At 47.5% G+C, this 23,006-nt stretch overlaps 1 protein-coding gene across 13 annotated transcripts in view; it reads right to left on the bottom strand.

The window, feature by feature from the left end:
- The window catches only part of CADPS (calcium dependent secretion activator), a 349,949-nt gene that overhangs the window by 182,121 nt on the left and 144,822 nt on the right, over positions 1 to 23,006 (bottom strand). For all 13 annotated transcript variants that reach the window (XM_075006219.1, XM_075006222.1, XM_075006221.1 and 10 more), the window contains exons 4-6: positions 18,787 to 18,867; positions 10,486 to 10,722; positions 6,957 to 7,078 (exon numbers count right to left, since the gene is read on the bottom strand). In XM_075006219.1, the coding sequence (XP_074862320.1) occupies positions 6,957 to 7,078; positions 10,486 to 10,722; positions 18,787 to 18,867 (440 nt within the window). The remainder of the gene's footprint in view (positions 1 to 6,956; positions 7,079 to 10,485; positions 10,723 to 18,786; positions 18,868 to 23,006) is intronic.

Below are 23,006 nucleotides of genomic sequence, written 5' to 3'. Positions count from 1 at the left end.
AGTTCCCTAGTGCACATTAATGCGGTCCCATTGGAAGGACTCCATTCATGTCCACAAGGGCTAGTTAGTGCACAACCCGATAGCCTGCGCTACAATGTGCATCCTCCTTATGTGTGTTACCTCACTGTGTGGAAAAGTCCCTAGTGAGAGGGTACGTGCTCAAGCTGGCACAAGTCAGCCCTATTTCTGAACGACTCAGTCAAAAATCTAAACAAACTCATTTTCCCCAACATAATGATTGAGTATACGTGTTATTTGCTGTTGTGGTTTGGTTACTTGATTTTGAAAACATCAGTGGTTAGATACTAATTTTCTAGTTTACCTTAGCTGCATCATAGTTCAATACTATTTTTACATTCTTATATTTTCTGTAATTAGTTGGTGTTAAGGAGATTTAGTAAAATCCTAAAAAATTGACAGACTTGAGCTCTTTTCTTTAGTTAGGCAATCAAAAAATCTAAGAAAGGTGGTGCAGATAATCAGCTAAGTGGTTGCTTAATTTAGGCTTGTTTTATTCCCTTTCTTTCTTTCAGCCACGTAATCTTTGAGATCTTTCCCAAAGTGATTTTTATTGATAACGAGCATCTTCCAAAGGATTGTGGAATAAGCTACAAATTCACAACATGGTTTACTCAAGTTCCTTGTTTGGATAAATCATATCCATTGTCCAGTTATGGGGATTTTTATATTCCCATATTCAAAGGAATTATGCTATCTATGTGCAGAAATCAGGCCTCCATCAGCAGCATTTGCTTGTGGAACTTTTCAACACTACTTTGAACATGTACCCTTAGAACCACATCCTAACACTACTCCAACCAAGCCATGGAGCAGACTAACACCTGGGATCAATGGCTTCTGCTTGTGTCCACCAAGGCACCAACCGAAAGTGGACAAAGAGTTGTATTGACACAATGCACGTCCCAGTTACATTTGCAAAGGCATGGAGTCCTGGCTGGAATTTAAAGAAGCTTTTGCCTGCCATAGTCCCTGAGGGATGACGTGCTATCTACAACTCCACACCTCTGGAATGAGCCATGAAGTGGAGAGAGTCACTAATGCAAAGCTCTGAATTTTCCTCATCTTGGTTTAGTTATTAAGATTAACCTTTATAGGACCAGAGGTGAACATCTGCTGCATTCATGCCCAAATCTAGGCCTAACAGGCACAAATAAACCTCTCCCCTGTCAATCTTCACCTTTTCAGAAGGGTGCTTTTGAGGGCTAACGAATCAGAACTGCAAACATCTGTGAAGCTCTTCAGTGAAACTTTGCAACTCAAATGGTAATCCAATTATTTGGTGTAATTAAGGCAGTTTGTTTTAAATTAATATTGACACAAACTGTAGAAAAGTGAAAGGCAAGCCTCAGTTTTTAATTTTCTGCTGATTTGGTTTTATCCAAACATTCGGCTTGTGGCTTCCCTAGAAAAGCAAATATAAATTTAAGTTATGATTTAAACACCTAACCGCACCATTCTGAGTTGCTGTGGTAGGGAAATAGCGAAAAATACGTACGCCGCATAACGAAGTCTGAAAAGAGGGCATAATAAAAGCCATTAGGTTTTGTGAGTGGGCACACAGGCAAAAGGCATTCAGGTCACTCCTGGCCACCAAAGTTACAGTCTTTGCCATCTTATAATTGGAACCAGGGAAGGCAGCTGGTCTCCAAAGCCCCTAGCTGATTGCGTGAACAGCGGGGAGTACTTGGTGTGACAGAATTTGTAAGCTATTACCTAGCAGATAAAGTCCCAGTGGATGGCATCAAGGATACCTCACATGATTCCTGGGTTTAGAACAAAAGCAAGAAGTCCTGTAGCACCGCAAAGACCAGCTACATTAGACTTGGTGTTAATTGCTAAGGCTTCCTCTGGTAGTTTTGATCATTGGCACTGACATGCTGCAAACCGTCACAGGGACCTAAGTTACTTGAGAAATAAAATCGGCTGCATTGTGTGGACAGTGAAATTTTGTCTCTGTGAGTCACTCAAGGAACTATAAGTGGGAACCAAAACAGTGACCTGTGAATCTCTGGAGAAACAGAGTTATAAAGTTCTAGGACAGGGGTCAGTAACTCCTGGCATGGATGCCAAGAGTGGCACACAAGCCAATTTTCATCGGCACACAAGGCAGGAGGTCAGCCTCAGCCCTTCTCCAGGGTGACCATTTATCCTGTTTTTTCCTGGGACAGTCCCTTATTTAAGCTGTCTCCCAGGCATCCCAACTTCTTTAAGAAAATGGGCTAATTGTGCCGTATTTTGAGAGGCTCCTGTTCCCCAGCACCCAGTGTGTTGAGGTGGCAGTCCCTGCTGCCAGGGAGCTCCTCAACTGGGAGGCTATCCCATTCCCTGGCACCCCATGGAGGCAGCTCCCATGGCCGTAAAGCTCTGCCATGAGGTGGCTGCCTCATTCCCCGGCACCCCCGTTGTGAGGTTGCAAACTGCAGAGCCCTCATCCTGGTGCCTCACTGTGGGGCAGCTGACCCCATCGCTGAGAAGCCCTGATTTGGAACAGCAGCCCCCCATCCCCAGAGGTCGGTGTCCTGGATTTGCCATAGGGCAATGTGGTCACCCGCCCCTCCTCCCCCATGCAGCTGGGCGCTTGCTCAAAGCAATGTCACCTGTGGATTAACAAAAGACCAGCTGATGCTACCAACCATCACCTAAAAGTAAAGCTCTGCATCTTAATTTATTTATCAATGAAGCTGTTGTAAGTAGGACTATTGGTGACTGAAAAGTATCACCAGTACTTGGACTGTACACAGAGGTCAAAAGGTCAAATTTTGGCACTCCACCTTGGAAAGGCTGCTGACCCCTGGTCTAGGGCTGGTCTTCACTGCATTGTTAGCTCAAGGGAGAACTCGAGTTTTGCCTCTAATCTGACTCCCATCCACATGTAAAACCTCCACCCTGCGTTATGTAGCTAGGCGGCCTGTCGCAGGTGGGGGGGGGGGGGGAGGTGATGTTGGGAGGGGGCAGCTGAAGCTCAAGGGCCTCCCACATGAAGTCTCAGAGCCCTGGTCAGCTGACTTGGGTCCAGGGAGCCTGTGAGGCTATCAAATTGCTGTGAAGTCATTTGGGCAGAAGCTCAGGCACTGAGATGCTCCATCTTACAGGGTCTCAGACCCTGGGCTCCAATCAGAGTCTAAACATCTACACTACAGTTTTATAGTACCATGAGCTTGAGTCAGTTACTGAGGCCATCTCCAGGTCTTCTCCTGCAGCATCGCTGAAACCTGTGTGTTCCTCGAGTGCTGGTCAGAGTGTGGCTGCTCTCACTTGGCCTATGCTACCTTGAAAGCAGTAATTCTAGTTAACTGTTGCAGCGAAAACAAGCCCATAAACTCAGTTAACTGACCAAATTTTCCTCACAGTTGTACTAAACTCCAGGTACCAGTTCATTAGTCCTGCACTGTGTGGAGAATTTATTATTGTTGTCAGAAAAGGACCTAATTCACACTTCATTATTGCCCCTCTTCATTTTTGAGGTGGAAAGCTCCTTTGTGCCTGAGGAGCAGAGCTGTTGACCACAGTCTTGGAGCTATCGGCTCTTCTGACTATCCGAGGCTGAGGCAGGGAGTTCTTCGACTGTAAGGACCAAGACCCTGAACTTGACTTGGGAGCCTACTGGAAGTCAATATGGAGAGTTGAGGATGGGCACAACAAGCTTGTGGTAGTTTGTGTTTTTTATTTAGTCCCACTGGTGAAACCCTCTCTTCGCTGAAGTCAATGGGAGTTCTGACATTGTCTTCTGAGGGGACAGGATTTCATGCATTGACTTTTGAGGGGCTACATATGAACTCCTATAACTGCAGAGTTGTTTGTTTTTTCTCCAGAAAAGAGGATTGCAGCAAGCTGTCACGGATAAACAGATACAGCTTCACCCTACCAAACTCTTAATTTCTACATTGTTAAGATGGTTTTAACATCTGAACTCACATCGTATTTCAGCAACCCAAATTAACTTAAAGAAGTTAGAAGAAAAAACCTATTTTTGTTGTTCCCAACTTGTAAGTCTTGGAAACATGGTCTGGAAATGTTTGTTTGGAGTGTTATTTGTGTACACATGCACAGTACAATCTGATGCTTTCAGCTTTATTTTGAGCAATGATTTTCAGCTTTGTTTCCTTGAACCTTTGACATTCTCATTGTGGCATGGTCATGTACAGAGAATGGCGTGTTTGGAACTCATCTTAAAATAATGGAAATATGAGCTGGAATTGACATATTAGGTCATCCATCTAGACTCCCTCATCCCTCCATCGCGATTTGTAGGCTCTGGAAAAAGAAAATCTGAAGATACAGGAATCAGAAGAAAAAGCAGACCTCTTACTGTAACTCTCCAGAAAGGGTGCACCTGACCATGACACAGTAAGGCTACGTCTACACGTGAAGCCTACATCGAAGTAGCCTATTTCGATGTGGCGACATCGAAATAGGCTATTTCGATGAATAACGTCTACACGTCCTCCAGGGCTGGCAACATCGATGTTCAACTTCGACGTTGCGCGGCACCACATCGAAATAGGCACAGCGAGGGAACGTCTACACGCCACTGTAGCACACATCGAAATAAGGGTGCCAGGCACAGCTGCAGACAGGGTCACAGGGCGGACTCAACAGCCAGCCGCTCCCTTAAAGGGCCCCTCCCAGACACACTTGCACTAAACAGCACAAGATACACAGAGCCGACAACGAGTTGCAGACCCTGTGCATGCAGCATGAATCCCCCGCTGCAGCAGCAGCAGCCAGAAGCCCTGGGCTAAGGGCTGCTGCCCACGGTGACCATAGAGCCCCGCACGGGCTGGAGAGACAGCGTCTCTCAACCCCCCAGCTGATGGCTGCCATGGAGGACCCCACAATTTCGACGTTGCGGGACGCGGATTGTCTACACGGTCCCTACTTCGACGTTGAACATCGAAGTAGGGCGCTATTCCGATCCTCTCATGAGGTTAGCGACTTCGACGTCTCGCCGCCTAACGTCGAAGTTAACTTCGAAATAGCGCCTGACGCGTGTAGCCGCGACGGGCGCTATTTCGAAGTTAGTGCCGCTACTTCGAAGTAGCGTGCACGTGTAGACGCAGCTTAAAGCTGCTCAGTATGGCTACGTCTACACTAGCCCCAAACTTCGAAATGGCCACACAAATGGCCATTTCGAAGTTTACTAATGAAGCGCTGAAATGCATATTCAGCGCTTCATTAGCATGCGGGCGGCTGAGGCACTTCGAAATTGACACGCCTCGCCGCTGCTCGGCTCGTCCCGACGGGGCTCCTTTTTGAAAGGACCCCGCCTACTCCCAATAAGGGGAGTAGGACCCCGCCTTATTCCCAATAAGGGGACTTTGAAGTAGGCGGGGTCCTTTCGAAAAGGAGCCCCGTCGGGACGAGACGAGCGGCGGCAAGGCGCGTCAATATCGAAGTGCCGCAGCCGCCCGCATGCTAATGAGGCACTGAATATGCATTTCAGCGCTTCATTAGTAAACTTCGAAATGGCCATTTGCGTGGCCATTTCGAAGGTTGGGACTAGTGTAGACATGGCCTATATGTTTCATTCAAAAAGTGCCAAATCACTTCAGTGAATCAAAGGAAAACTGTCTCATATCCAAACAAATGCTGCTTCAAAATGACTAATACCCAAAATTAGCAAGCAAAACAAAAATCACAAAATCATTTTCTCCTTCAACATTAATGTAGATGATACATACATCATTAACACGGAAGACCTGACAGTCATTCACCATTACATTTGAAAAAAAGCAAGTATTACATAAGGTCTAGGATATCCTCTCACCAAAATAAGGTAGTGAATGAAGGGCTATAAAAGGGTCATGGTGTTTTCTGACTGGCCAATACTAGCAAACCATTCCTTGCAAGGAAGCAATACAGGCAGTATCGGACACACACAGTGGGGTACTCCGAACTACCTAGAGATGATCGACTCTGAAGACAAGGTAATCAAACGCACAGTCTGGTACTAGGCTTGAGTTAGCACTGGAAGAAGTCAGATTGAAGGAGTATAATCACTGGTGTTGAGAGCTTTATACATGTCACTTTGATCAGTAGGTTCCTGGCAACTGTTTTTCAGCTGAGGGACTTTTTATTAAAACAACCGCTTTGCTCACCTGCAATGACTAGTCTGCATTACAGGGGAAAAAAGTGGCATTGGGCTGGTGCTGTGTGATCAACACTGGGTATTTCCTAGTGTGGCATTTTGTCCTGGCCTCTTCTTAAAATCCTAGGGAAAAACACTGTTGTGTCTTTTTGTCTCCCAGACTTGGCCCATCAGAGCTGTGTGAAAGGTTTACCCTGAGCCACTCACATTTTTACCTACTGTAAGCACACATTTAAGTTCCGTTATCTTCAGCAGGACTTTAGCTGGTGTTTGTGGGCTTTGCAGAACTGGCCCTACCTTATCATTCTTTTGTTGCAGGGAGAAGCTCTCCATATGTTTCTCATCTAGAGATAGATGAAGGAAACTTCCCCCGTGCAATTTCTGATGACCCCGTCTGGCCTTGACAGCTATACATTTATGAATCTTCAGAAAACTTTTTCATATCCAGCATTCTATCATCCAGAACTCTCAAATAACCAGCATTTTAACCATAAGTCAGTTTTAGTCACATTTTCCATAAGTACAGTATAGTGAAAGTAAATACAAATAGGTACAGCAAATACAGTATTAGTTTACAGTGTACAATACTGTTGTTAGTAAATAAAATACTCTGCATACATTTTTGTTTCTTTTGAACATCTAATATTGATTTTCTTTAGTGTTATGCTTTGATAGGTATATCTTGCTATTATCCAAAATATTTGAATATCTGGCAACCTCCTGGCCCTGGGGCTGCTGGACATAAAAGAGTTTACTTACTGTATGGTCTTGACATTTGCTCTAAACAGTGCAGCAATGGGGGAGAAAAAAATAGAAAACAAACCATGCAGGACAGAGAGTAACTTACGTTGGTTTCGAGGCTTCTGCTTGGTCAGTCTGCAGTTTCTCTCCACCTTCTACTTCCATAGTGCAATAAACAATGCGGTTTGGAGCTAAGGATTTTAGACCCTGCACTTCCATTATGACGACCTATGGAATGAAGAGAGGAAGTGTAAGGAAAGCACTGAGCGAGATGATGGCAAAGTAGCTCTTTCATCAGCGAGAATGCCTAGATGTGTGTGTCACAGAGCTGCTCTTGCAGGGCACCAAGTCCTTTAATTCGAAACACAGAAAGACCAAAATATAAGCCTTGCTAGGAGCTGAGATCCAAACAAAGAAGTTACTCAAAAGCATTAACAGTCCATACTACTATCAGCGCCACAGTTTGGACTCGCCTTCTACTAATATTTTTGCAAGCTTTTGCGTGGCCCACATTTGCAGAATGTGGCTCTCTTTCTCTTTCCAGTGGCTAGGCCACACACAGTCTCAAGAGTCTCCTACTTTGGCTAAACTAATGCAAGCGATCCCTTTGCTCAAAGACACTTCAGTTCGTTAGGTCCAGAGATTGGGGCTCAGCCCCTGCTGCTTACTCACCAATGAGTATCATAACACAGGATAGCCGTGTCTACACGTGCACGCTACTTCGAAGTAGCAGCACTAACTTCGAAATAGCGCCCGTCACGGCTACACGCGCCGGGCGCTATTTCGAAGTTAACTTCGACGTTAGGCGGCGAGACGTCGAAGTCGCTAACCCCATGAGGGGATAGGAATAGCGCCCTACTTCGACGTTCAACGTCGAAGTAGGGACCGTGTAGTCGTTGCGCGTCCCGCAACTTCGAAATAGCGGGGTCCGCCATGGCGACCATCAGCTGAGGGGTTGAGAGACGGTCTCTCCCAAGCCCCTGCGGGGCTCTATGGTCACCGTGGGCAGCAGCCCTTAGCCCAGGGCTTCTGGCTGCTGCTGCGGCAGCTGGGGATCCATGCTGCAGGCACAGGGTCTGCAACCAGTTGTCAGCTCTGTGTATGTTGTGTTGTTTAGTGCAACTGTGTCTGGGAGGGGCCCTTTAAGGGAGCGGCTTGCTGTTGAGTCCGCCCTGTGACCCTGTCTGCAGCTGTGCCTGGCACCCTTATTTCGATGTGTGCTACTTTGGCATGTAGACGTTCCCTTGCAGCGCCTATTTCGATGTGGTGCCGCGCAACATTGAAGTTGAACATCGACGTTGCCAGCCCTGGAGGACGTGTAGACGTTAGTTGCTACATCGAAATAAGCTATTTCGATGTAGGCTTCACGTGTAGACGTAGCCGATGTCTGCTTATGCACAGTATATATAATTTCCAACATCAAGTTTGTCTTATCAAAAAGTTTTAGAAAGAATTTCATTTTCTCTCTTTTAATGTTGTTGAATCATCATGTTAACAATATGCCCTCATTAAGGAATCACACGGATGTTCCTGCTCTTACAACTAGTGATGCAGCATATACATTAAAATTTTAAATGCTATTCTATAACTTCCCTGGCACATTGTCATTCGCCACAGATTCTCTCATGCATACAGATTTCTGCACTCTCTGAGGAATCAATGTTTCTTGGCCAAAGTTCTGCTGTAGCAAATGTTTTGTGCATATGACTGGATTGCTCACCCACTAGAACTTTAAAGCTCCCCTTACAATTCCTTCTGAGTCATTTTCAGTGGGGAGAAATGTGTTGAACAACATTGCAATGAACAGCTTGTTCATGAACAGCACGTATTTTCCTACAAGTAGCTCTAGAGGTTTGTGAAATTCCACTGTTTCTTGGTACCCGTGTGCAGACTAGTATGCCCTGTTTGCTGTCTCCATTGAAGAGATTACCCCTAGGTTCATATATAATCAAATTTCCAACAAAGCTGAACTGAATGGTGTGAATTGCATGAAGCCAACATTGCTTTAAATATTTTAAAGCCTATGCTCATTGGTATTATAAATGGTGGTGTGGGTTGCATGCTGTTAATTTGAAGTAATGGTGTAAATTGGATTAATTTAAACAGCAAAGGGATACTTAGCAAAAAAACAACAGAGGAGAATGTAGGAAATCTAACGTATAAATGCTCTGGTTCATCTCACACTGCTTATTACCTCTGCTGGTGGTTGCTTTTTCTGACCTTCTGCACGCTCAGAATGTAACACACATGCATTTGCCAACGTGTAATTACACAACTTCTTACACCATCTCTGTATGTGTTCCCTAGTATATTTGAAAAGCTAATGGCTCCTTGGACCAAAGATGTTTCCTACACTAAGTACACTATGTTCTGTATAGCACTGAGCAGTGTCAGACAGTGTTCAACAGAAGTGAGTAAGCTACCAAAGAACAAAATTTCTGTACATCTTGTAAACCAATAACCGACAGGGCACATTCAAAACTTACAATGTTCCCTGAAATTATTTAATACTTTTCCAGCAAGGAAGTAAGACACGCTGATGAATAAAGTATGCAGTGTTCTTTTTGTCCTGTTGGTTCCAGGGTACTAGAGACAAGGTGTTTGAGGTAATATCTTTCTTAGGACCAGCCTCTTTTGGTGAACGAGACATGCTTTCTCCCACCTGAAGAAACTGGTCCAATATAAGGTATTACCTTAACCACCTTGTCTGTCTGACGAATAAAGTGACTTGGTAATAATCAAATGCAGTCACCTAACGCACAAGCTTTTAGTATTTTGGGACAAGCAGAATAAAGCCTCTAAGAAATTACAGTGATGAATTCTTCTATCCTAGAAGTTCTGTATTTGATTAAAATCCCCACATAACTCTATTATTGCAAAAGCGAAGCGAATGCCACTCCTTGAAGTCATAGGCTGTGTCTACACTGGCCTCTCCCCGGCCCCTTCTGGAAGGGGCATAGTAATGAATGGAGAGGACGATGCAAATGAGGTGCGGATTGAAATATCTCATGCCTCATTTACATGTTCCCACGAGATCTGGCTTCCGGAAGATACCCTTCCAGAAGAAAAGCTGCTGTGTAGATGGGGCTCCTTCAGCAGAACAGGATATTTTAATCTGTGTCTCATTTGCATCTTCTGCTCTGCTCATTACCATGCACCTTCCAGAAAGCGGGGGCTGGTGTAGATGTGGCCAAAGTATTTTTCAGCAGTACAGAGAAATGAGGCAGTCAGGTTAGCCCCTGGATTAACTCCACTCAATTTCAATGGTGTCACCCTCAGGATGAATTTAGCTCATGGCTTCTACACTTGGCACAAATGTTATGACATTGTGAGGGTACTGGTTAATTACACTACTGCTGGATACAAAGTACCTTGAATTTCACACAATCTCCATAAATCGTTCTAACAAGAGTGGGAGAAATCGAACAGGGCAAAAGCATTTTATAATTGTTCCTGAAAGGAAAGAAAGCTCCACTTGGGGATTAGGAAATCCTTTTACTGACCTCTGCCCCTCAAGCTGTTATTTTAATATCTACTCTCATAACTCACACTGGCTAGGCATTGATCGGTGTGATTCTTAATCATGCTCCTTCAGCGTATTATATGTTCAAATGGAGACAGTCTGTAGCTTTTACCTCCAAGGAGAAAGACAGCACAACATCTGACTTTGAAAGCTGGTTTTCGTTTTCTTCTCCCATGTCAATTATTGAAGTGTTGTGGCTGCGTTTTAGCTTCTGTAACTTGAACTCAGAGCCTCCTTTGGACACAGGCATGCTTTCCAAGTTTGCCATCAGCAGATTGACAGAGGACTTCAGCTCCTCAATATACATGTTTTCCATTTCTTTGGATACAAATTTTGGAAATTTGCGCTCCTGGGATTAAAACAACAAGAAAAAATCGTTACAATTTAGTGGCTACTCAGTAATCACTTCCTAGCTTGTCCCCCCACATGAGAGAGCTGGCTATGCCCCCGCTCACATTTGGAAAGTGTCTTGTGCATAGACAACTACCGCCATCCATAACAGCTCTCTCTCAAGCCCCTGGGATAGATCAATTACCATTAGCAACTGGCTGAATCTGTGCCTGGAGTTTGTGTGGTAAGCTGTAGCTTCCTGTAAGCACTTCTTAGTTTCACATCCATCCTCTGTCAATACAGCTTGTCTCCCACATCCACGCTTCAACAGGATGGCTACCCTGGCCCATATCTTCAATGGGTTCTTATTACAATAGCTACAGTGAAGTAAGTGGAACTTTACTAAGTTTGCACAAGTGGAGGAATGGCCCCTTGCATTACGTCTACGCAGCAGCGTTATTTCGAAATAATCCATTCAGGAAAAGCTATTCTGAAATAGCTTATTTCGAAATAACACAGCTACGCACATGAATGCATCTCGAAATAGCACCCACCCATTTCAAAACAGCATTTCTGGACACATAGTGCCTGTTTGGAAAAAGTGTCATTGGACGTCATTACGGCTTATTTCGAAATAGCGCTAGTCCATGTGTTAATGGCACCTATTGCAAAATAGCTATTTTGAAATAGGTGTTATTCCTCCTGCAGTGAGGTCTACGAAATTAGAAACTACGTGCCTGCTATTTTAAATTTATTTTGCAACAGCGTTTGTGTAGTATAGATGTCCACAAAGTTATTTCGAAATACCAGCTGTTAGTTCAGAATAATTTTGCTTTGCAGACATAGCCTCGGTTTTCTCCCCTTCTTCAAACGACAGATTCCTCTACTGAGGTCTGCTCAGGCAAACCTGAGCAGAACACAGCCAACCCAAACCTGACCTGAGAGCATCATCATATTTTCAGAACTAGCCGCAGGCCTACATTTCCACCAGAACCTGTGTCAGCGCTGCAGACTTTTTCTTGGGGTTGGCTCATGGGGCACTTCCCATTCCCTATGCCCACGATCTGTCTCTGAGTGTGGGGTCATCATGGCAGTGTCCACATGCACTGCTGATGCCAGCCACTGAAGCCTAGCTGCAATGCGTGAGGTGCTGTGACTACAGGTTGAACCGCTCTAACCCGGCATCCTTGGGACCAGGACTTGCGCTGAACAAGAGAATTTGCCAGACCACGGGAGGTCAATATTGTCTAGCATATTACCAACACTTCCACTGCTTACTGGGCTCTAAGAAGACATTTGGGGTAAATTACAGCTAAATAACAGCATGGAACTCTGCAAGCCAGGACTGGTGACTGCAAACAAACTTTATGGGACCACAGGAAGCTTGGCCACACCCATGGTAAGTGGTCATCCAGCTACCTAAAACCATGCCGGACTATGGATGTTGTCAGAGAGTATGCTCGACTAGACAGGTTCACCCTGTAGTTAGCACACTCACTCTGCAGCACAGACAGGGGTGACAATAGCCAGCAGAGCGGGACAGACAAACGTCGTGCTGACCCCAAGGACAGGAGAAGGTGAATGTAGATGACCCATTGTGGGTTGGTTTTCATGCACAGCCTGAACGCAAAGCTTGTGGGTGAGTGTCATCTGGTTGCAGGGCTCTAATCTGCATGTGCCTTTTCTCTCACATGCAGCTCAGTCAGTTCACCTTCATTCCCATCTGCACCTGGCAGATTCCCTCAGCCCTGTGTCTCATCTACCTGCTAGGGCAGATGCAGCCTTGACAGAGCAGAAGTCTGTAGCTGAGAAGGGTCATGGGAACTCTGCATGTTTCTCAACTCCCTGGGATGCACACTCCCTCCTCTGCTTGTGCTAGGAGCGGGCAGGGCCTGTTCTTACGTCCCTAGCGAACATGGTGGCAGGAAATGGCTGAAGCAGTGAAAGATTAATCTGACAGTCCCATGGGCACTTTTCCAGCAATTTCTTGGCAGCAAATGGGCCTGGCAGGCAATTCAAAGGGCAATCCCCCTTCCTGGCTCATAAGGCCAGAAGGCCACAACACCAGCTTCTGAGGCCTGATGGTCAGAAGGGAACTCAGCTTCCATCTAGGCACCTACTCAGATCTTCTCCACAGTTCAGCCAGTTGTCACAGCAGGAGTAGCTGGGTGCAGTGGGAAGAGATGGCACCAGCCCTGAAGGGGCGGAGATGATGTGTGGGGAAACAGAAAACTGGGGAGGTTGTGTCCCTTCTTGCTCCTCCTAAATTCTGGCCTCGCCTCCTCCTCTTTCTTGCAGTGGCCATAGGGTGCAGGAAACAAGAGCCCAGGTGGCTATGGGGAGCCTTGGACCTTCCACCTTCCCTGGGAAGAGCATCTCACCCAGTGGGGACATGGGCTGAGGGTAGGTCTCAAGCACCCCAAACTCCTGCCCAGGCTTATTCCTGTGCTGCTGTCCAGGGTGGCACTGTTGCCATCAGAGCTGGGAACCTGGCCAGCAGCAACTGCTCTCCCTGCTTTGCCTTCAGAGCGGAGTGAGCGGTGAGTGCTCTGCGGGGGCCAGGAGGGAGCCTAAGACACATTTTGGCCTGCCAGTGCTGCCTTGGGTGCCAGCTGTTCATGAATTAGAAAGCTATCGCCAAGCAGCCTTTTACTCACAAAGCCTATGTTCTAATACTTCCCAAGGAGCTACATCCAGGACTATCCATCCCCTCTGTAGAAACAGCTGCTAATTTCGGGACTGTTTTAAGCCAACTGATGCATCTGTCCATCTCCCTGTCTCATCTCTGCTTTTGACTGTTTGAAAGGGGGCACCACTAACTGTGCAAGATGCAAGCTATCTGCCCAGTGTTCACAAAGAGAAAAAGCCCTAAAAACAGAACTTTGGTGACAATGCAGGAAATATCGTCTCACTCAAGGGCTGACAGTTCATAATGACACCATAAAAAGAGGTACATAAAATGCACCTTGGAAAAGAAAACAAGGCCATGCTTCTGCCAAGAAACTTTCTTAAGGCTGTAGAAGAAATACAAACAGCAGCCCAGACTGGCAGAGAATATTAGAGAGTACACAATGGTTTACTCATGAAGAACACATTTCACAGCAACACTTGTGCCAAGCAATTAAAATGTAGCCTTCAATCTCAAGACTCAGTCTTCAGAAATCTATCTTCACAAGTAAATTATTCCTGGCATGAGAAAAAAAAACTATTTACTTATATTGTTTGATGGCCCGTGCATTACACATGACAGAGAGCACTCAAAAAATGTTTTTTAAATGTTGGGAGACATAGCTGAAAACGCCGATGCTCAAACATTAATTGCCTGCCATTGCACTACTCACGTCTCCCGAAGTACCAGCACCGCTTCCCCAGATATCACATTTCAAACGCAGTCAGTATCAGAAACAAAATCTCACTGATTGTCACCCGTGGCTTCTCCATCAAGGCCCAAATCCTGTAGTTCTTGGACAGGTGATCTCAACCCTGAAGTGGGTGGACACATCTATGGGACAGATTGGACCTTGGGAGTAAGTGGGTTTGAAGGTGAGGCAGCTCCATGGCGGAACAAATCGGATGGGTATTCATGAGTTAGCAGGAGGGTGGGGAGCTGGCTGGCAAGTGGGATGGGCCGCAGAGATGTCGCAGATGGAAAGTTGAGGCACCATGGAAATGAGGGAAAGTGGATTTATCTGTGTTGTAGGTTGTCAGGTTCTGGGACGTTATATGGAGGTGGAGGATTATTCTGCTGACTCACCATGACAGGAGGATCAGGTGAGTCTCATTAGGTCTAAGTCAAAGAAAAAAGAGAGAAGGAGTCTTTAAGACCAAAGATGAGGGGAGAGGAATATCACAGCCCTAGATACGCACTTTTGTGCCTCTAAATGCTACAAGAAAATGGAGGAAGAGAGCCTGAGCTTCTGACCCTGATGGCCCATTTGTGCAGAGCTGATAGGGGGCAGGGACTCTGTCCTTTCAAGAGATGTCTGGACAGCAGTGGTAGGCTGAGATCCATGACACAGGTGGGTGTGAGAAGGCAGAGGCGGTAGGTGATGAGACAGCAGATGAGATGTCTCGGAGAGGGTTAGTGAGTTTAGGCAGGATGGTAGGGCCGGATAGCGCTGGGTGAGGCAGACAGAGCAGGAGTGAGTGAGTGCCTAAAGCACAGCTGAGTTCAAGCACACGTGTAAGTGTTTTGCTGAAGTGGGCCCCCAAGCAGGACTCCACTCAATACCAAAGCTGCATGTGAGTTCTTCTGGGCATAAGAAATGACAAAGAGCTCTGCTCCTGCGTTCCAGTGTCTGGTCAGGTGACTAAGCGATCCTGGCCAAAATAACGCCAAATAACTTGCTCAAGGTTCCGCGGCTGGTCATTGAGCAGCTCTGCAAAAACAACAGCACTAGGGCAACTCTTTTCTCTTGGCCCTAAATAGAAGGCACAGTCTCCATCAGATTGTAACTGGAAATAGCCTAACTTGAATTTCTTAAATGATGAGTTAATCTGTCATCACAACCGACACTCAGTGATGGGTACCCTGGTGCTGCAAAGTATTTTCAGTGTGTTGACTGTTCACCCAGAATCAATCACCACGAACAATACAATTCTGCAATATGGACCAGTAAATTAGAGATTTCTCTGTTCAGAAAATTAAAGACTAGAATGGAACTGAATTATAGGCTGTGATACTCGAGCAGTGAAAATTATGCAGAAACTATTACAGAAGGATCCAGAAAACCATTTGGATGCCAACAAAAAGTAGCACCCACAGAGCTGTGAGAACAGCAAGTATCTTACTAGGCAGATGCTGTAGGATTTTGACAAGTAAATTGGTAGCTAGCTTCAAACATAAACAAGGGATTTAAGTTATAGTATGTATTGAATATATTATCAGATATATATTATTATTGAATATATTATTGATATATTATTAATTATATTATTGAATATATTACTGATGGGATGATTGCAAATATATTTTCCCTCCATGCCGCAAAGTTGCATTTTGAAAGTTGAGCGCTGCAAGAGGAAGTTTCAGAATAATAGTTTTAGGAGTTTTCACATGACTTAGTCTCAGACCTGGTAGCATGTCATTTATATTTCAGCATCCTTGGGAGAAATTAAAATGGTATATTTATGTTTGCAAATACAATTCATTCACTTGCATTCTCCACTACCTGCCAGTGAATATTGCTGTTCTAATTCAAAAATGTAGTAAATGGAAAGTTAAATAAATAAATACGCTGAACCCCTTGAATCCATACACAAATGACTGACTAACATGCTCAAAACCATAGATGTGGTGATGCTTCACGCAGAGTTTCTTTCAAAGAAACAAGAGAGAGCTGAGTATTTTCCTTGAAATAACAGGCCACTCAGGTTTAAAAGAAGGGAAGGAGAGTCAGTTTTGATTATTTACTCTGCAGCTAACTTGCCATAAGGCTCATAGACAGCTCATTTCCTCCATCTGTAAAATACCGGTCATACCACCTACCCTCACATGGATGCAGTGACGGAATTAATGGATTAAGATTTATACAGTGCTTTCAAAATGCAAAGCTCTGTAAGATTGTGAGGTACCCGCAAGTGCTGTGGCTAAATAATTAATAATAGGCTATAAATACATACTTTACTCCCAGTGATTTCAGGATACTTTACTTAGAAGCAGCTTCAAGAGTGCATTCCCTCGTAAAAGGCTCCAAAAAAATTCTGGTACGCTAACCATGCATTTATACATCAGGGAAATAAAACTTACCACACAGGGACTCTTAGAATGTCTTTTCTTCTCTAGCATAAACCAGAGATGGTAAGAATTGGTAAGTCATTTTGTGTTTGGGGTGTGGACCAAATCTGTTTTGTAAAGCCAGCTCAGGCGTATTTTATTGTCTGTACCTGTCAGGAAAGTACAGAGCTTTATTTGCTCACTGATATGGGAGGGCTCTGACAGAGGATCACATTTCCCAGCTATGGAAAGAGACTGACTTTTCTGCATTTGCAAAGAGGAGAGCGCCTGGGTGTTTATCGCTAAGAATGAGGAATGCGCCAGAACGTCTCTGATGAGGCTGCAGATGTGCTGACAATCTGCATTGGGTGATTTTTTTATTCCATATGTTTGGATGGAAAGGGCATAATCAGCTTTTTTCACCACACCGGCCACTGCTGGAAGGGAGGGAGTTCTGATTTGGATGCCCAATTGAAGTGGATTTAGTTTGCTGATTAGATTTTTATTAAACTTGCTCTTTTTCTTACTTCTAACAGTGTATACTGCACTGACCACAGACTGCAGCATTCACTTAGGCGCGGTCTACACCAGGCAGGTCAGTTGACTGCAGATAAACAATTCTAGCTACGACAATTGTGTAGCTAGAATCAACTCAGCTGCAATCAACTTACCTGACCATCATCACAGAGGGAAGTCGATGGGAGAAACCCTCCCATTCACCTCCCTTACTCTTCCTGAAATTGAGGAGTACAGGCGTCAACTGCCAACCCCTGATAGGTCCATTTCACACGTCTCTACCAGGGACGTGAAATCGAACCCTGGAAGATCGACCCTGAGCAGGGTGATCTTCTGGGTAATCTAGACACACCCTCAGGTCACAGAGGCACTGAGCACAGTGCTGCACTGCAGATAAGTTATGCGGCTCACATTTGGGGTTTGACGTGGGACTCAGGAGATCTGGGAAGATCAGGCTGAAATCCTGGTCTTAAGGAAGCGAGCAGCAAAGCTGTTACCACTGCAGGTCACTTGATGCTGTGTGAGCGTTCCCTTGCTGCCAAAGAGGGGAATGACTTGCTGCAGTGGACTGTGGTTGCTTACAGTCTGCCTGGCAGGCGGTGTGGTTCCAGGAGGTTTGTTGCTGAGGTTTTCTTGGAGGGACAGCTCATAGGCCTGCTGAACGGGACAGACACCGAAGGGAACTGAACTGCAATGTGGGAGGAGGACGTCTGGCCCAGCCTGGGGCTGACACTCAGCGTTCCCTCTAATGTTTGATGCCTGTGTGCGGAACAAATTTTGTTATGTGCTCTGATAGGGAGACGACGTGGGACACACCTCCTCCATGCTTGTGAACATAAAACTCACTCTGCACAGGGCCAGTCTGTGGCAGGAGTGAGGCCGAGGGGTTCAGAGTGTGGGAAGGGGCTTAGGGTTAGGGGGGTTAAGACTCTGGCTGGGGGTGCAGGCTCTGGGGTGGGGCTAGAGATGAGGCGTTTGGGGTGCAGGAAGGGGGGTCCAGGCTGGGGCCAAGGGGCTTGGAGCGCACTCAGGGCAGGAGGCTGGGGTGGGTGCAGGGTCTGGTTAGGAGACAGCATGCAGCAGGGGGCTGAGGGGTGCAATGTGGTGTCTAGGAGAGAGCGGAGGCAGGAGATTGGGTTGTGGGTCGCTTACCTGGGGCAGCTCCCATTTGGCAGTGGTGTTGGAACAGGTGGCTCCATTCTGCCCCATACTCACCTGCAGCCACCTCCTCTGCAGCTCCCACTGGCTGTGATAACTGGCCAATGAGAGCTGTGGATGCAGAGCTTCCCAGTGCTCCAGATAACACACTGAAGACGTGGAGGAGGGGGAACGGCAGTGCAGAGCCATCTCTCCCACCCACCACCCGCTGCCAGGACCTGCTGACCCAGAACTCTGGGGCTGCAGGGGCCGTCCCTCCCCCGGCTACAGCAGCTCACTGGGAGCACCCCTCTGGCTCCAGCAGCAGGGACCAAGCCGGCTAGAGGGAACCTTGCTGGCACCAGACAGGAGTACCAGCCCCTCTGTGCACAGCACCTTATCTGGCCATAGGTGGTGGCGCAGGCATTAGCAGACCTGCAGCCAGAGAGGAAGGCTGCCTCCCGCAGGAGAGAAACAGAGGAACTAACCCAGCTCCTAACAAAACAGCCGCCTCCAGGGAAAGAAAGCCAATTACCTCGGAGCGCCATTCCCAGCAGCGTCCCCCGGCTCCCGCCCTCCCCGTGTGTGGATCCCACTAACTGCACTGGGAGCTGTGGGGGCTCAGCGTCACTCGGGATCAGGCCTGGAGAAGAGTAGTGAGTGCTGGCTCCACGGCGCGAGGCCCGTGCTGGTTACTACACAGAGATTTCTTACCTTGGCTATTTGATCCGCCATCTGAAGGCGCCCATCCAGCTCTCGTCTGATCTGCGCAGCTTGCTCGTCGGGGTTATCCAGCTGTGCGGCAAAACACAGAAAAGGTTCACGGAGGGCTTTTAGAACGAGCAGAGGCAACCACGGCACCACCCAGGAGAAGCTTCTTCAGCACTATTGCAGCGGAGCCCACAGCCGCCAGGGACAGGATGTGAGGCTGTGCTCCTTGATGGGGCAGGGCCAAGCCTGGGAGGTATGGGGCTGAGGACAGCCAGCTTGCAGTACTGCCCAGAGTACAGTACAGACCCTCTCTCAGCCCTCAGCACTGTCCAGATTGTGCAACCTGGAGCTCCAGGAGAAACTGAAAGGGCTGGGAGCCTGGGGCAACTGCCCTCTTTCTCCCCATCTCAGCGGGCCTGTATTGTTGTTTAATATTTGTATGTGCTAGCTCTGAGAGGCACCCATCAGGGTCTGGCCCTACTGTGCAAAGCACCAAACGTGCACATATTGGTTCATTCTGCCAAACATTCTTTAAAACACCCAAGCTCGACAGAATAGATTCTGTCCGACTGCATCAGAGGCCCACGCAGCCACCTCTGTGGGAAGAAACTCCATCGCTAAACATTCGCAGATACGGGAACTCCAGCACCAGTGCCACATCTAACAGCACTCCTGCAGAGTGCAGGAGAGGGGAGCAAATGGGGGAGGTAGGGATGATCTCCTACAGGTCCATGAAGGCCACAAGTTGGTCACAGAGTCCGAGATTTTAGGTGACCTCCAGGATGTCAGCTCTGGGCACCAGTGCTCTGGCTTCTGTGATAGACTTACTGCCCACATCCTGTCCACTCATGCCAAAATCTTAGACTGACACATAAGGCCTGGTGGGAATTCACTGACAATAACTCAGTGTACACACTACAGCCTAACCCGCCTAGCTTCTAGGCCAGAGCCTATTCTACCTTTCCACATTTCTCCATGAGTTGTGCTACGTAAACACTAACACTTTAGGCTCAGAATGAGATATGGGGGTAGCTAGTTTTGTCACCTTTCACCTTCATTATGCTTTTACAAGGCCACAACAACAGCATTTATACCAGCCCTCCACAAAGTTTATTTTAAAGAACTCTACTGACAGATAACTCTGATTTGCCAATACAGGCTGAACCTCCCTAGCCCAGCACCTTTGGGACCTGACTGGCGCCAGATGAGAGGAGGTCAATACTGTCTAGCACATTACCAACACTTCCACTGCTTACTGGGCTCTAAGACGACATTTGGGGTAAATTACAGCTAAATAACAGCACAAAAACACAGGAGTCAGGACTGGTGGCTGTAAAAATTTTTATGGGACTGCGGGAAACTTGGCCACACCCATGACAACTGGTTGTCCGTCGAACTAAAGTCGTGCCCATCCATGGATGCTGCCAGACCAGGGAGTTCTGGACTAGAGAGGTTCAACCTGCACGGGTTGCACCTTCCTGATCCAGCATGGTTGGGACCTGATAGGTCCTGAATGACACAGTTTGCCAGACCAGGGGAGGACCAGGGCTTCTGCCACAGGTGGCCCCAACCTCCCACTGCCCTGGGACTCCGGGCTCCCCCGGCTGCCACACGGCTCCATCCCCATGCTCTAGGGCTGCCATGAGACTCCAGCGGATGGGGGGGCTCCAGCCCCTGGCCCTCCCATCCCAAGCTGCAGAGGGGCAAGCAGCAGCACCGGCTTCAGTTCCTGCAGTGCCACAGAGCTGGCAGAGCCTCTGGCTTCATCTCCCATGCTGCCATAGGGCAGGCAGGAGCTCTGGTCCCTAGTCTCCAGCCCCGCACTGTGGCAGGGCACACAGGGGCTCTGGCGGGGGCTCCAGCCCCAACTACACTGTGGCAGGACAGGTGGGGGCTCCCACTCTGGCCCTGACCATGCTGCCAGCTGCTGCTCCAGCCCCACCCCTGCCCCACAGATGCCGTTCCGGCCAATCCTTGGGACCCTCTGGTCCAGCAGCTTCCATGGTGCTGCCAGACCACAGATACTGCTGGATGAGAGCGTGCCGGATTTAAAAGGTTGAACCTGTACCAGCCTTCTAAACCGACTCCTGACAGGAGCAGCAGAACGCCACATAGCATCCCATGCCAATCTACGTCATCAGAAGCTATCTGGGCCTCTGCAAAGAGGAGAGGAACGTGCTCCAACAAGAAGGACGATCGTGCACACATAGTTCACCGTCTCTTCCACGTTGCAGGTTCACTACCACCCCCTCCACTTTCCAAACCTTATCTTCAGCAGTATCAGTGCTCTAGCATCTCCTCCTCCTCCTCCTCCTCCCGTTTGAGCTTCAGGCTCTGGCACATGAGTTCAGGATTCAGGCTCTGGCCTGCCAGCGCTAGTGTGACTATTATGCACAGTACATGCTCCAGGTTCGTGTTTGTGAAGAAGAGCTGCTGTGACCAGGTTTCCACCTTCTGCAGCAGAGGACACGACAGGCTGCTCTTGAAGTTCCGATGCATTTTTGTTGCGCTTTAAGTGAATTGCAGTATCCTTGGTGTCAGATCAGTTTGGTCCGTGGGAGATTTCAATTAAGCAAATGTGACTGACGGGGAGGGCATTTAATGGCAGCTGATGACTAATGGCAGGACGTGAAGCCGAGGGCCTAGAATCTAGCTGGTTAGCAGACTCCATTGAGCACTCGAGCCTGAGGTCACCACGGCTGCTATAAACCACTAAGCTATGCAGGAGTAGGGAAAAGTCACTACTATTTCCATTGTTTTAATTTACACATTGAAGTTGAAAGCCCCATTGCATATTTCCATGGACACTGTTTTCAGCACAGCTCTTTCCCTCGCAACTCAAAAGCAGGGCTCCAGTCCTGAAGTCTTTCCATGAGGCAAACTTCTCGCTGACCAGGTCCCAGCATGTGCTGAGGATATTCTGAAAGAGGGCCACATTGGTTACCAGTTTCATTTTAGTGGGTGTGACAGGGCTTCTGCCATGGACTGACCTAGCAAGGGTTAAACTCATCCCAGGGAGATGGCTAGGAGGGTAGAGAGCACAGCTGTGGCATGTATCAGCCAATCAGGGCCCAGCTGGTGCTGTATAAAAAGAGGCTCCTGGAGGGGAGGACAGAGGACTTTTGCTCTAGCTGTGGAGTAGGAGGGACCTAGATGCCAGGGAAGCTACAGGCTTCTGAACACAGAACAGGGCTGGGGGAGCTCTAGTCAGGCAACCTCCTCAGCTACAGGGCCTGAGACAAGGCATGAAGGTGCTGGGGCTGGAGGGAGGTAGCCTGGGTAGAAAAAGGCAGCAGGTCCAACCCCTGGCCAATGATGAGTGGCCATTTCAGATTGCCGTTTGCCCCTGAGGTAATGGACTAGATGATGACCAGCAGCAGTTCCGTGAAGCAAGGTAGATATTGAGGTTCAGGGATACCTAGGAGAGTAGGATCCCAGAGAGAGGGTGTACAGTGGCAGGGCACTACCTCAGGGAATTACACGTAAGAACAATTAACTCGGTACACAATGATCCAAAGCCTATCTTAGAAGGCAATTTATACTGCAAGCTATTTTGTGAATGCTTGTAAAATTTGTAGCCACACTAATGCTAAACTTGTACACTAGTACACACACATACTCTGCCATCCAGAGCCTTGCACACACAGGGACTCACTCTCTCAGGGACACACACAGATGCTGACTCACACTGTCACACTGAGAGACACGTGTTCACACGAAGACTCACAGATCTCCTCTCACGTGGACAGACACAAACATGAATCGCATATTGATGCTCACAACTTCTCCTCCACAAATCTACACAATCTCTCCATTACTGGGACAGACATATACACTGACACATTATATGAGCACACAAACACACTCAGGTACACAAACATCCCAGAGTGGCTGGCTTTCTCCCTCTGGAGTCACTGAAATACAGGCAGTTTTCACCCAAAACTTGGTCAACTGCCAAAGCATGTATGTTGGAAGGGGTGCGTCCTCGGGTGGAAGCAGGAGGACCAGCCCATTCACCCCGAGGCTCCAGTGGCAATTTATAGGGCCCAGCGCTCCAGCCACAGCCCGCTGGAGTTGTTTCTTCAGTTGCTGGGAGTCCAGGCGGGCCAGACAGAAATGTCAGACAGGCTGGATCTGGATGGCTGGCCATATTGTGCCCTCCCCTGAATTAGCGGGAGCTTTCAGGAAGGAGATCCTCTCGCAGTAAGTACCCTGTGTGGAAT

The sequence above is a fragment of the Carettochelys insculpta genome, chromosome 11 (assembly GCF_033958435.1).
Source record: "Carettochelys insculpta isolate YL-2023 chromosome 11, ASM3395843v1, whole genome shotgun sequence".
Classification (NCBI taxonomy): Eukaryota; Metazoa; Chordata; order Testudines; family Carettochelyidae; genus Carettochelys; species Carettochelys insculpta.
This window is presented reverse-complemented; position numbering and strand designations above follow the sequence as displayed.